Below are 15,661 nucleotides of genomic sequence, written 5' to 3' on the forward strand. Positions count from 1 at the left end.
CATGTTTTGTCCTCACTCACACATTTTTTGGAAAACTTTCCAAAAGGTTACCCATCCATAAATTACTCTAAGCCAAGCATGCTTAACTATGGAGTTTTTATGTGATGAGTTATTGAAAAATATATGCATCTTATTAGTATAGGTAGTACAAATTAATTCCTTTAAGTCTTCTTCAACTATACAATCTCATACTCGTACAATCTTTATATCTCTCTCATTCTAGTGGTGTCTGAGTTGTTACAATTTTGGTACATTTAGTCATGTTGTTAAACTTACTACCATTCGTTTACTTCTTACTACTACAACTACCTAACATTGGCATTTACACCATCTAGATGACAATAATGCCTTTTTACGTGGCTCTTTTGATGAAAAGGTTTACATGGAGTTGTCCAAAGGAGTTCATGATACTAGCCTTAATCAAGTGTGTCACCTCAAAAAAGTCTTTTTTATGGCCTTAAGTAGGCCAACAAACAACGGTTTGCACATTTGTCAATTTTTTTGCTCTCTCATGGCTACAAATAGTCACTCTTAAACCATTCTCTTTTTTCTTTTTGAGAAATCATGGGACTTCATCTATTGCTTTAATATTTTGTGTTGATGAACTTATTCTTGCAGAAAATGATCTTCATGAAATCAATGTTATCAAATAGTTTTTCGATCATACTTTTAAGATTAAAGATCTTGACTTTCTCAAATACTTTCTTAGGCTTGAGGTGGCCTGTTCTAAGATTGGCATCATTTTATGCCAATGTAAATATGCTTTCAATCTCTTGGTAGATGCATGACTCTTAGCTTCTAAACTTGTCAAAACTCCTATTGTAACGACCCACCCTAGGTCGTCACATTAATAACCAGCCAAAATAAAATAATATAAAATAAAGAAAATAGAGCAAAAGCCAGCTACGATAGAGTGAAAAAAATTATTTCATAATATTAAACATAATTATATCAGAGTCATTCTTGGTAAAATTATACAGTAATCCAATAGTAACATCATGAAATATAAGTTAGACACCCTAGGTGCTGGTCAAGCTCTACGTCTAGCCACTTCTCAAAGCAGCTACCCCAAAAGACTCCTTGTTATCCCAAGGCCTCACACCTGATCTGCTCCCCCACATAGTGAGATCATCACAGTCCAAACCACATGGAAACACAAGGGTTAGCACATATAAAACCAACCATAGTATATCATAATAAAATATCATTAAACAAATATTTATCCACAGTATTTATCCAGACCAACAAGTCATTTTCCATTCTAAATATAGACCAACCCAAAATATAATGTATACACGTTCATGCCAATATATACATATTTTATGATAATAAAATAATCCATAACCAATGTATACAATCCATACCATATGTATACAGATTCCATATCCAAAACAAAGTCACACCACTGTATAATCCATGATGTAACCAACACATCCAAACCAAATGTTGGCCTCAACACCATCCAAACCAAGTGTTGATACGGTGAAACATGTCAGCAACCCATGTCCCACACCTAACCTCTCATGGAAAATATACAGTTGGATTACGTCGTCACGTAACCCTGGTGATCATGGCCACTTCATCCATCGGTATGACTCGGCCTTGCCCCCATACCGGTAGCAAATAGAATACTTAGAGGAGTACTTCAGAATCCACCTAACATCTGAAGTGGTTTATCATATAACCTTTGGAAAAGTTCCACATTGGAATCCTCACCATGGGATTCCCAAATTTCATATTTTTCCAAAGATTATATCCTGATCTCACCAAGAGATCTAATCCATACCATAACCTTACTCCTTTAAGTCCTATTTACTTTTCCAAACCACATACATAGCATATTCCATAATTAAACATAACCATAACCATGCCAATTTGTCAATATAATAATAATATAAATATCCAAAACAACCATCAATTGATCCAAATTATACTATATGAAATGAAAATCTCCACATAAAATAGCATATTAAAATTATACTATTCCTATCATGCTCATATATACTAGATTAATTTTATAAGCACTACCCTTACTTGGATAAACCTGAACTGAAACTCGGGCAGAACCTCCACCTCTCTCCTTAAGCAAGGGCCGAAACTCGGGCAGAATCTCCTCTTCTCTCCTCTTTTCTCTCCCCTAGCAGAACCTCCTCTACTGGATTCCTCTTTCTCTCTCCTCTTTTCTTTTCTCCTCCCCTCTTTTTCTTTCTCTCTCTCTCCTCTTTCTCTCTCTAGGATTCTCTTTTCTCAGTATATTTTTTTTCACCCCCCTGGCCCCTATTTATAGGCAACCAGAGTCACCCGGAACGGCCCGTATTGAATTCGGAACGGCCCGTTCCGAATCTTTCAAATGTACGCAAATTTTTAAACTGGAACGGCCCGTTCCAAAATCGGAACGGCCGTTCCCAAAAAGCAGAACGGCCCGTTCTAAAATCAGAACGGCCCGTTCCGAGACTCATCCAGAACGGCCCGTTCTCCTTCCGGAACGACCCGTTCTCCCTCCAGAATGGCCCGTTCCAAAGTCAGAACGGCCCGTTCTCCTAGTTGGAACGGCCCGTTCTGGGCCCGTTCTCACTAAAAAAATTTAGTATAATTTTTAAGCTTGGAACGGCCCGTTTTGCTTTTGGAACGGCCCGTTCCAAGTTACCAAAACACCCCTTAAATTTTTTTAAAATTGCGAAAATGCCATCAGTAATAAAATTACAAGAATACCCCTATACCTTTATAAAATTTACGAAAATGCCATTGATAATTAATAATAATAAAAAAAATAGGTATTACACCTATGGTCAAAAACACATTCACTAGTAGTGATCTTTATGATAATTCAAGCAGTTATCATAGGTTGATTGGTCGCTTGATTTATTTATTTATCCACTACCAAACATGATATTCATTTTACTGTCCAACAATTGAGCCAACACATGAGTGCTCCCTACATTGCCCACTATCAAGCAACCTTACGTGTCCTGCATTATGTAAAGGCATCCCTAACTCAAGGATTATTTTTTTCTTTTATTGATTTTGTTAAGTAACTCAAAGCCTTTAACGATGCTAATTGGACCATGTGTGACCAAAATATTTGTTATTGGTTTTTGCATTTATCTCGGTGATACTCAAATTTCTTGGAAATTAAAGAAGCAATCTACAATTAGTTGTCTTTCCATCGAAGTTAGTACAAGGCTTTAGTATCCAAAGTTTGTGAACTTCAGTGGTTACATTATTTACTTATGAATTTGTGTGTGCCTTTTTGTTTCCCTTGTATTTCTACAATGTGATAGTTAATCTGCTAGGCACATTGTTGTTAATCCCACTTTTCATGAAAGGACTAAACATGTCAAAATTGATTGTCACATTGTTTGAGATAAACTTCAAGCAAAATTATTTTATTTGTTACTTATATTTTCATTGACCAACTTGTTGATATTCTAACCAAACCACTAGATCCTTAGCCTTTTGGTAGATTGTTATCTAAACTAGGAGTGCTTAGTATATACTCTCCACCTTGTGGGAGGGTAACAAAATAATATAGTTATAGTTAGTTTTACTGTTATGGTTAGTTAAGATTCTTATTTTTTGCTTTGTTGAATTGTATCACAAACTACTATATATTCTTGTAACCCTTCTCTACTCATTATACAATATTCATATAACCTTTCATTCTAATAAAATTTAATCTCCAAAAATTTAGATTCATGAACTTTGTGCAACAAATAACATGTACACCATGGTAGACGAAAACTAGCATGGAAGACTCTCAAGTCTCCTAACATTGGAAACAATTTTATAGTAATTATATTTTTTATATTTTAGATGAATGATTGTTTTTTTTTCTTTTTCTCCCACTTTACCCCTTCATCGCCCTTAGTTATATGCGCATTGTCATCGAAGGTTATCGATAACAATATTTCATCTTCATGCATCTTTCTCTCGTTCTCTCTCTCTCTCTCTCTTTTTTTTTTCTTTTTCTAAACCTGGAGATTCTATTGTATGTAATCAAAAAATAGGAGTGAGCATTACTCAATCTGGCCAGGTAACTCGATCCACCTTGAGGTTGATTAAGATAGATTTTAAAATTGGACCTATTTAATTTTTAAGATAGTTGGAGTTACGTTTTTTTATCGCTTAATCCAATTTAATATATACTTTTCTATTAATGAGTATATGTTTTATTGAATAATTGTGCTTTAATAATAAATAATTTTAGTTATTAATATTTTTATCATGATATCATATTTATAATTAAATTATTTATTTTTAAATGTATTATAAAACACACCTTAATTTAAGTTTTGTACTTCTTTTAATTAACAGTTTAATTATACATAATGTTAAAATTAATATAGTATATAAAAGTTGGGTTGATTTGACCTTGTCCCATATATTTTTGGGTGTTAGTTGATTTAGGTTTGGGTTTTAAAATTGACTCTATAAAAAAATCAAACCAAATTTGGGCAAGAATAAGCTCGACCCATTATCAACCTTAGCTAAAAACATCACCCAACCTTTAAATCAAGTTGGAAAAATCTCCATCCATAGAACAAATTACATAAGAAAACACATCAAACTGTCATAAATCCAACCTAATTAGAACCACATCAAACCCCACATCTCTTGGTGCTTTGATTTTGTGCCACAATTCCTCTTTTTGGTCGTCGACAAGGTTAAGGGGTATATTTTTTTAAAAAATCATCACAACTATAGGAGAAATTGAGCTCAACCCGCGAAACTTGTAGATTTTGCGAGCTAACCTGTTTAAGAGAATCATTATTTTTGTTAGCTTTATGTGAAAACTTTTAAAATATAAGTGATTTTACTATTAAGTTTGTAAATAAATATAAGTAATAAGTATTGAATTTAGTATATTTTCAATTAAAAAAATATTATACTCTTTCTACCTTAATATATTTTAAATTAAATATGCAAGTTTGATATGTTAATACTTTAATGTTTTAGTATAAATGTGTAAACCTTTATATATTAACCCTTTCATAATTTATTTTTATTTTAAAATATTTGATATTTATACTTTTATATTAATATTTTTTTTTTGTTTCTCCCTCATATTTTTCTTAGCATAAAATAAAGGAAGGAAAAAATCATTATTGATGAATAGATTTGTAATTTTTCTTTTAATGTTATTATTGAAACCGCTAGCTTGCTTGTTTAATCATGAGTTTTGTATAGTAGATGAAAATTAGAATAAAAAGACAATTTATTTTTTGGGTTGAATTAGTTAAAAATGCCGTTTTGTAGGTCAAACCTTAAATAAGTTAGACTAGTTCATATATCCATCTTATACTTGGGAGACATTTGATAACTTAAATTTTTTTTACTTTCATGAGAATTTAAGATTAAAAATGTTAGTTTTTCATGTTTAGTATGATTTAAAAAATGATATTTCTAAAAAAATATGGCTTTCTATGAATGATTTTTACAAATCTTTCTTACAAAATGTTCCCACAAAGGAGGTGAGAATATAACATTCCTAAGTTAAAAGAAAAGTTTTACTAATTTATTTTTTATAATATAGTACAAATATTTGATTCAATGACATTTATAAATATTAAAAAAAGCACAAATAATGATAAATACTAAATTTGCATTTTATATAAATGAAATATTAAATTTAAATAATTTTTCCATACAAATTTTTTATACAAACAAAATCACATTTAACATTTATCTGTTTTAATTTGAATCTATCTTAAATTCCCAATCTATTCTAATATACACCATGCTCATTTTAGAGTTGGTATTTGAGTAAAACATGAGTGGATGATGTAAAAAAAAAAAGTCAAGTTCTGCATAGGACAAGATTTTTATGAACATATAATTTGTTAGGTCAAGTTGGGCCAACAGAATAAACAAGCCTTAATGAAGTGACCCTTTTAACAATTATCCCTGGTCACCACGAACACAGATTTCTTTCTCTTTTCTTCCCCTCATATTTTGACAATTTATGAAAGTACCACTTTGGTAGCAGCATGATGTAAAGAAAGTGACCAGCACTAGATCTTGCCCAAAGAGGACACTTCAAAACAGTTAGCAATAGCATAAAGGTATCCAAACAGCATAGTAGTATAAAGTAATTCCCAACCCAAACCCGTTTTACTCTGACCCGACCCTTTTCCCTCCCTGGTGTTTTTCTCGGAAAAGAGCGAGAAGAAAATATTTTCCACCAAACTCGAATTGCAGTTAAAACCCCCAACAGACACACACACGCACTCCGTTAATTCGATTTTTCTTTAATTTTCGGAAATTAGTTTGGGAATCCCGCGCAATCTGCCTGAAGCAAGCAATTCCCTTGTTCTCTTCTCTAATGTTACACTCTCGCGCCCTAATTCTCGAATCATTCCTGTTTCGATGAATTCGGCTCCGGCGATGGCGGAGGAGAAGAGGGCCTCCTCGTCCTTCGTCAAGAAAGGCGACCGGCAAATGTTCACGGTGGAGCTCCGCCCAGGCGAGACCACCATAGTCTCGTGGAAGAAGCTGATGAAGGACGCCAACAAGCCCAACGGATCCACTTCGGCAGCGCCACACGTCGCAATCGCTCCGGTGAGACTTTTCTTCCCTCTCTGTGTTTCTCGCTAGATGTCATTTCCGAGAGCATTGTTAATTCGCTGCCACGTGTGAAGTCTTTGCATTGTGGTGCGGTGTTATTTCTGGATTGAATTTTGGGTTTCAAAGGGGTTTTGTGAGGAACTGGAATGTTTTTTGAAGCTATCATCCTATTTCACTTTAAATTCGTTGTTTTGAATGGTGTTGTATGTGCCTTTTTACCCTAGTTCATGTTCCGGTTCCGGTGTTTACCGGAGAGGTGTAACTTATACAAGTTGTGTAGATGTAAAGTGGTGTAATTAGGGTGCTAAATTGTGAAATTGGATTGTAAGAGCAGTTGTGCTGTAACGTGATTCTTGATGTTTGTGAGGGAAACCAGATTTGCAGGTGTGGTACAGAACTTTTTTTCGTTAGTTTAAGGCATTTGTTTTAGTTCATGCGTCAATCAGAATTATTTGCAGGATTTTCCCCCTATTTAACAAGCATCTGTTTATTTTCATAATTCAGGCGTTGTTCTTCGTTTAATGCATATTTGTATCTGTGTGCGTTGAATGCTGAGAATTTTATGAAATCAGTTTTACATGTCTGTTAATAGACACGGCTGGACTAACTACCATGATCTAATAGTCTATAATATTTAAGAATCATGTATGGTGTGCAGTGGTCAGTGGACTTGTAGTTGTAAATATGCTGTACTTCACCAGTGTCTGGCACGAGTTTTTTTTTTTTTTTTGCTTCTTTTGCTACCAAGTTCTCTTGTTTTGAATTTATTCTCATCATTCTTAATTATGTGGTATAAGTAATTGATCTGTTTTTCTATAGCATAATTGTATTAAATATAAGGTGTCAAGGTAAACAAGGCTTGAACTCTCTAGGCTTCCCCCCTCCCCCCAATTTATTTTCCAGGAACTTTTATATGGTATATCATTGTAGAATCCAGCTTATTGTTATTTTGAAATTATGTTGTCTTATGTTCACTATTTTTACGAGTCTTTGCTCATCTTTTTTGTTTTTTTTAGGGTCAACCTGTTGAGGATGAAGAAAAAGATCCTTCTCAGCCAAACCGTTTCAGTGCTGTGATAGAGAAGATTGAACGACTTTACATGGTATTTGTATATTGCTTGCAGAGATTGTTACTTTATGCTCTGCAGCTGCATGAATTAAATTTTTGAACCTTTGATTAATATTGTATGTGTGTTTAAGTATAAACTGTAGCTTCTGTATTGTGAATAAGTGGGATGCTGAATCATTTTCAGGGTAAGGATAGTAGTGATGATGAGGATCTGCTTGATGTTCCTGATGATGATCAGTATGATACAGAAGACTCATTTATAGATGATGCTGAACTGGTTGGTATATTTGGATTTTTTTTGGGTTTATTTACGACTCGCTTGATCTTTTACTGCTGAGACAGCCAGACAAGAATAGTACTCTTCTTTATGATGGATTTTTTGTTTTTATATCTCTATCTCTCTGTCTCTGTCTCTGTCTCTCTCTCTTTTTTATGCTCTTAAATTGTTCATTATGCAGGATGAATATTTTGAGGTTGACAATTCTGCAATCAAACATGATGGGTTCTTTGTAAATAGGGGGAAATTGGAACGCATGTAAGTTTTGTTGTTTCAAGAAATGTACTCTGGATATTACATTTTGTTCTTTTCACACCACAAGGTTAAAGCAAGTCATAGAAAGGTTTCTTTGCAATTTGTTTTATTTGTTGATCTTGTTGCTGAGATTGATCTATTGTTACCATTTTATTGTATTTGCTGTTAAATAACCTCACTTTTTTAACTGGCTCAAATTATTCATCAGTTATTACTTTTGCTTTTTTGGATATCTATCATCATGCTTGTCTTTATTAGATAATCTAGGGTTTTAAATTTTTGATTTGTGTTCCTAACAACATTAACATTATATTTTGGCTTATTGGTAAACATTCTTTCCTTTGGCACTTGACTACAAATTTTTAGTGAATGTATTTTGTTCAAGATTGGAGTAAATAATTTGAGCCTAACAAATTATGAATTATTATTACTGATTGTTTTTTCTTTCTATATTACAAGACATGAACCTCCTGCAGTACCTAACCAGCAACCAAAGAAAAGACGTAGAAAAGATATATTGAAGAATGCTGGTGAAAACAACGACAATCATGGATCAAATAAAACTGCTAAAGTTGGCAGGCCAGCATCTGGCAAAACAGCTTCATTACAGGAAAAGAATACGTTGAATTCCTCTGAGAATTTGGTTGCACCTGGTGAACATTATGATGATTTGAAACTTCTGAATCAATTGGATATCTCTGGAATTGTTTCGAAAAAGAAAACTGCTGATACAAAACCAATATTGGACCCTTTTGTCTCTTTGAAAATATCAAGTGATGATGTTCCTGCTGTAACAGATGCAAAAGAAGCTGATAAGCAGAAGACAGGAGCTTTTCAATCTAAGAACGTTAGTGATAAATATAAAGATGCAAGTGAAAAAGGTGCTTTTGGTCATTCCAAATCCCAACCTGGAAGATCCCCTGGTAATATTGATGATTTTGAAAATATCAATCGGACAAAAGAAAAAAATGGTATGCGTGAACTGCCAGATCTTAACTTGTCTGAGGGAAAGTCTGCTACTCAAGCAACGGTAAGTTTTTATTTTGCTTTTCTGTGTCTCCCTTTTTTAACTTTGGTTTGATAACTAATTTGAAGAAATCAGTGATACCCAAAAAAGAGGTCCTCTGCGGTGCTTTCATCAATTCTTTTTTGCTATTAAGCAAAAAGGGTTTTCCCTCTCCCGAGTCTCAAAGTGGCTCAATACTCTCAACAACTGCCTTCCAAATGAGCATTTTCTTAGTAGAATCCACTTTCCATTGCAACTAAGAGACAAGTCCTACACTGAAACTGAGGGATTACATGGCCTGTGTTCGGAATAACTCTGAGTAAATGAATTATTTCAATAATCGATTTGTTTATAATCAATTGTTGTTACAGCTAATTGTATGAAATTAGTGGTTTTTGATTATGTTAGGTGAGAAGTGATTTTAAGATAATCTATTTTGTTTGGATTGTTTAGAAGAATTAATTTTTATTATAAAATTATAAAAAAGGGTACAAAGTTATTTGTAGTAGTTGGTTTTGTATTTAAAATAATTAATTGTTGGGGGAAAAAAATGAGAAAATGAAAGTTAAGCAAAAAATAAGCAGATAGTTTTCAATCTTCAAAGCCTTTTACCATAAAAAAAAAGCCTTTTTCGTTTTTATCAATTTGACAATTTACCAAACATACAAGCTTTTTTGAGAATAGCTTTTATTTGTGGAAGACAAAATGAGAGCTGAATTCCCCAACGATGAGCCAATTAATAAGGCAAAGAAATATGCATGAAGATGTGAAGCAATAAGCATGATATCGTTATTGCTTCAACCCAGTTCTTTGACTAGTTCTCTTTGTTGTTATGAGCAGTGATGTTAAATTATAACACTATTGATCTGTGGAATTCCTTGGATCCCCGACCATAATTCCATCCACTGTGGTGTCATGTTTACATTATGTATCCCATGCATCCTCTAGTCATCTCTGTTGAGTCTCCAACTTATTGAACTTTGGAGTTAATATTATGTCAATTTTTATTTGCATACAATTTACGTTTTTATACTTATATATCATATCTTTTAACTGCTATGTGACTTCTGCTATTTGCCTGAGACGCTATCCACTATATGATATCGCAGATTATTGACTTTCCGCCATTTTCCGCAATCCGCAATTGATAATCCTAGTCATGAGGCATGATTTTTCATTTGAAATGATTTTCACCTAATTTTAAGCATACCGACATAAATGGAATGGGGCGTGTTATATTTAAAAGGAATTGAAAGGACAAAGTAAACTATTCTTTTAACCAGCACTAGTTGAACTGTACATTTTGTTCCAATTACTGTTAGTGATGGAGAAAGTTGTGCATATGGATTTTGGAATTATATGCGTGAAACTATATATATTCTTTTATTTTCTGTCTTGGTCATGAGTTCATTTGAATTTTATGCAGAAATCTGATAACTTGCACAAGAAAGATGGTTCAAGTGTTAGGCCAAAATCTTCAATGCTTGAAAAGTCTCTTCGTGAGTTGGAAAAAATGGTTGCAGAATGTAAGATTGGAAATTTCTGTTCACATTTATTGTGAATAAGAACTGTGAGATGTTTGTTTCTAATGCTAAATTTTGCTTTCCTTTTCCTTTGTTCCTTCTGAATAACGTTGCAGCTAGACCACCAGCAGTGGATAATCAGGAGGCTGATACTACACCCCAGGCAATTAAAAGGAGGTTGCCTAGAGAAATAAAGCTAAAGCTTGCTAAAGTTGCTAGACTAGCGGTACTGGGAAATGCTACTTTCTTGATTTTAAGCTTCTGAAGATATGTACTATTTTTACACTGTTTACTTGAGGGTTTTGAACATTGCAATATTAACTAAATGTTTTTGTTGCATCAGGCAACCCACGGGAAAGTATCAAAAGAATTAATTAACCGACTTATGAGTATTCTTGGGCATCTGATTCAGCTAAGAACATTAAAGGTATTGCAGCATGTTAAATATAAACAGATAACCCTTTATTTTAGTGTTATGTGGAGTAGAGACTTGAGTATGCTTGTTTGAGCACCTTTTCCATTTCCCTTCTGTTTGAGCACCTTAATGTTGTATTACTATGAAGCTTTGACAATATTATCTCTTAATGAATGATAGTACTTTGGCAATTTCATTTCAACTAAAACTGTCTTCATGAGGAATAAAAAATTCACCTTTAATTTATCTTGGATATTTTTCATCTTTGTGTATAGACAATTTCCATAACTGTTATTCATTTCTTTTATTCATTGTAGTTAAGGTATATTTAGGTCGTTCTTGATTCCTGAAACTATTTATCTTCTCATACAATTTTTTCTACGCCAGAGAAACTTAAAAATAATGATCAATATGGGTCTCTCAGCAAAGCAGGAGGAGGATAACAGGTTTCAACAGATAAAGAAGGAAGTTGTTGATATGATTAAGATGCAGGCCCCAACTCTGGAATCCAAGGTTTATTGTAGTTTCCCATGCTATTCTATTCTTTATCAAATATTGGTAAACTGGCTTACGTGCTGTTCAATTCTGATGAGCTCACAATGCCTCCAATATGTAGCTTAAGATTTGTTGAATTGTTTGTTGTTCTATCTGTCAACATCATGTGATATGTTCTTTGGTGTTCTTGTGTTTGCACATTCATGTTCTCTATCATTTTAGCCTTGCTGGTTCATCATGATTTGTTTCTCGCATCATAATTCATGTCATCTCTTTCATTGGTTGCTCCCTTAATGGATTCAAATTAATTTAGCATTTGCACTGCAAACGCTAGTTATGGCAAGCTTACTAATGGATCATTGAAAAGGTGTTTTGATTGGTTTCAGTTATAATATTCACTCGTGTTTTCTTTCTATATCATTTTGTGTTTTCACTATTCCTTGATATTCAATCATATTTTTTCCTTAACTAATATTTTGTTCATTTAATTTTGGACACATGGTGTTTTTTGTGCACTTCAGCAGCAGCAGAAAGGTGGAACATCCGGTGATTTTCAAGAATTTAGTCCTGATGGAAAACCAATAACTAAAAGGAAGTTTATTATGGATGCTGCATTGGAGGACAAGATTTGTGATCTCTATGATCTTTTTGTTGATGTATAGATTTTATCTATAGATATTTATCATGAAATTCTTTTGTTTGTGACAAAGCTTTCTTATTGAACCTTGTTTGTGATTGCTGTAGGGGTTGGATGAAAATGCAGGTCCACAGATCAGAAAGTTGTATGCTGAGGTGGTTTAAATTTTCTAAATCTTCGACTCAATGTTGGTTTTGCAGAACTACTGGGTTGCTTGCATTGTGTTTTTCGGACTGAGGACCAAAAACTCAATCAATTTGGTTTTTGAAGTTCTTAACTTGCTTGCTGAGTTTGATTTGGTTTATTGGTGTGAAGTTAGTCTGTTGCATTATATGAACAAATATATTTATATTTTTAAAATTTTCAACTTTCTTGTCTTCAGCTTGCAGAGTTATGGCCCAGTGGTTACATGGACAACCATGGGATCAAACGTGGAATTTGCAGGGCGAAAGAGAGGCGCAGAGCACTGTACAACAAACATAAGGTATGCCTTTTGCAGTTAATGATTTTTGATATTAGTGAAGCTTTATTCAAATCTCACCATCTCTAAAGTAGAACAATTTCTCCCTGTTCTCAATATTTTAACAAAAGAAAGAATTTCACGAACATAACATTGTCTGTGCTCTACTGTAATATCGAAAATGACATTGCCATGTTGAAAACTAAACATGCTTGGGGTGGTAGTCAAGTTCACCAAGGCCATAATTTTACCAAAGTTCATGTTGGAAATAGGAAGATTTTAGTATATAAGAACTCCTTTAATGTTTATTTTTCCAAGTTGCCTGGATACTTGGTATTATTGTTAGGTTCAATGCATCATAGGAAGTAGTGGTATCCGAACTGTTCTCTTGTAAATTGCTTTGGCATTAATTATCTTTGTAATTCTCTTGTATATAAAAAATCCTAATCTATTCTGCTGGGTGGAATTAAGCACTCAAGCATATTCAGAAAATGATAACTATGTTTCTCTTTTGTTATAGTTCATATTGTGAAATGAGTATGATATCGATAGTGGAAACCTTTTGCACCATTTCATTTCATTGGTATTCTATTTGGATTACATATAGTGTTGCTGGCATCTGGCTATTTTGTCTATTAGAAGGACATATTACTTTCCAAATAATAATGCTGATGTTAATTCAGACAACTGAAGCTGTCTGGCTCCAAGGATCATGTTTCTTGTTCTCGTGAAGCCTCCAAAGTGTTGATTTCTTTTCTCCTTCTTTAATGTTCATACACTATACTTTCCATAAAGTAATATAGCGTGAAAAAGAAGTTAAATCATCTTGGTATTTTATAGCATGAAAAAACATTGAATAAATCTCATTAACAACGGAAGAACATTTGATTCTTCTTATGCCCTGATGATAACCAGGATTTTATATCTGTCTGCACAATATTGATTTTTAAGTTGATTGTTATCTCATTGGTTTCTTGTTTGTTATAAGGATAAGGAAAAAATAAAGAGGAAAAAGTTGCTGACACCTAAGCTAGAGGAGAATGTTCAATTTGATACCGGTTCCATTACTTCACAGCAGAACCTACGAGACAGAGTAGCTCCAGAGTCTAGCAGCCATGTTTTTATTTCAGGGAACAAGCAAGTTTCTTATACAAACACAACTGGTCGTGTTCCCAGTCCAATGAATGGGCTAAAACAAGAAAAAGCAAAGGTAATTTTAAGCAGTTCCCTGGACGATGTGAGGGTTGGAAATGGTATTTTAAATAAGAAGTTAAAGAGAAGACCAGAACTTGATTTGGAAGGACCACATTTAGGTCTAGAGAAGGTAGCTTCCTTTCAGGGAGAAGAGAGGACCAAGCCCCTAAAGCAGTCTACAGGGCCACTTCCCACCAAATCAAATCCTCAGCCAACATCTCTTCCTGATCTTGAACAGTCAAGCTAACGTGATATCAAGTAGGAAGTTTAGAGGTTTACGAAGCAGAATGTCTGTCACATTTTTTATTTTTAATTTTTTCCTAATCCCCTTCTCTATCAAATAGTTCCCTTATCTTTTTTTGTAATTAACGTCCTTGCAATGTTACTCGAAATATAGATAGATTTATTGTTATTATTAGTGATGTACTGACAAAGCGTCTTATGGCCTTTACGCTTCTCTTAAAGCAATTGTACTTCTCTACTCCACATGCAATTAAACAAGCATGACATGTCTAAGAAATAGAATGTTGGTTGAGAGAGAAAGTTATATTAGGCAAGTTCCAAATAATGAGCTCCAAAGGTTATTGAAGGAAATTTGTAAGTTTCCACAACGAGCAGCATTAACCGAATTTTAGTGGTGGCTGTTTATTTTCTATAAATGAAAAAAAAAAAATACAACATTGGTTTAAGAAATATATTAGTCTATAATTGGAGATGAAATCATAGATTTAAATCACTAATTTAGTTGCGATTAATTAAATCGTAACTCTTGCATATATTGTGTTAAGAGTAGTTTGTCTATTATTGAGACTGAAAATTGCAAGAAGCATGATTGCGAGTATAAAGTAAAGTTAGAAGCAATATTGATATGAGTTAAATGCTATCGCGCGTTTAAATATAAATTAGGATTAATAATTTATATAATTTTATTTTATAGAGATGGAATCATGATTTTTTTTATGAGTATATTATTGATGCTATATTTAATGAAAATTTAATTGTATCATATTATAATTTTTTTCATAGATAATATATGATAATTATTAAGGCGTTAAATGCTACTGGGCGTTTAAATATAAATTTGGTTTAATAATTTATATAATTTAATTTTATAGAGATGAAATCATGATTTTTTTTATATGTAATGAAAATTTAATTGCATCATATTATAATTGTTCCATAGATAATATATGATAATTATTTGGATTTGTTTAGTAGTGAAAGTACAAGTTATATATTTAATGATAGTGGCATGCATGTTTTAAGTTCAAACTTTACTTTAATTATTGTTTTAAAAAATAGATGATGTGTAGAGGGAGAGGCTTGAAGATACTTAATTTTTCTTTTATCTTTCACTCCTACTCGGGTATAAATTTTTTAATCATAATTTTGTATATATATCTTGCGTGAATTTGATACATTTTAAGATATTACAAGAAAAATAGCATAGGACAACAACTTAAGTTATTAGATGAATTTTTGTCTTATATATTGTTTGGTGAATAATAGACGTCATAAATAAAATAATATTTAATTTATTATAATATATTTTTTAATGTTGATTATTGTAATAAGTTATTAATATCTTAATACGGACGATAGTGACAAAAATTATGATAACGACAATAATTTTGATGATGGTGACAATAATAATAATGATGGTGATAAAGGCAGGATGGTGATGGGTGACATTTGCTAGTAATTCCATGATGGTAGACAAGGACGATGATTAGTGATGTTATGTGACCAGAATAAAGGATTAAGTG

The 15,661-nt window shown here is 32.9% G+C and overlaps 1 protein-coding gene across 1 annotated transcript; it reads left to right on the plus strand.

The window, feature by feature from the left end:
- The first annotated feature begins 5,949 nt into the window (after positions 1 to 5,949).
- Positions 5,950 to 14,376, plus strand: LOC109796168 (wound-responsive family protein). Its single transcript, XM_020355828.3, has 13 exons — positions 5,950 to 6,558; positions 7,581 to 7,667; positions 7,818 to 7,910; positions 8,092 to 8,168; positions 8,625 to 9,195; positions 10,598 to 10,697; positions 10,811 to 10,920; positions 11,038 to 11,121; positions 11,497 to 11,622; positions 12,126 to 12,260; positions 12,349 to 12,396; positions 12,624 to 12,725; positions 13,690 to 14,376. Exons 1-13 carry the CDS (start codon positions 6,367 to 6,369, stop codon positions 14,140 to 14,142), a joined length of 2,178 nt encoding a protein of 725 aa, XP_020211417.1. The 5' UTR covers positions 5,950 to 6,366; the 3' UTR covers positions 14,143 to 14,376.
- Positions 14,377 to 15,661: the final 1,285 nt, after the last annotated feature.

This window comes from Cajanus cajan, chromosome 6 (assembly GCF_000230855.2).
Source record: "Cajanus cajan strain Asha chromosome 6, NIPB_CcT2T_4, whole genome shotgun sequence".
NCBI lineage: Eukaryota > Viridiplantae > Streptophyta > Magnoliopsida > Fabales > Fabaceae > Cajanus > Cajanus cajan.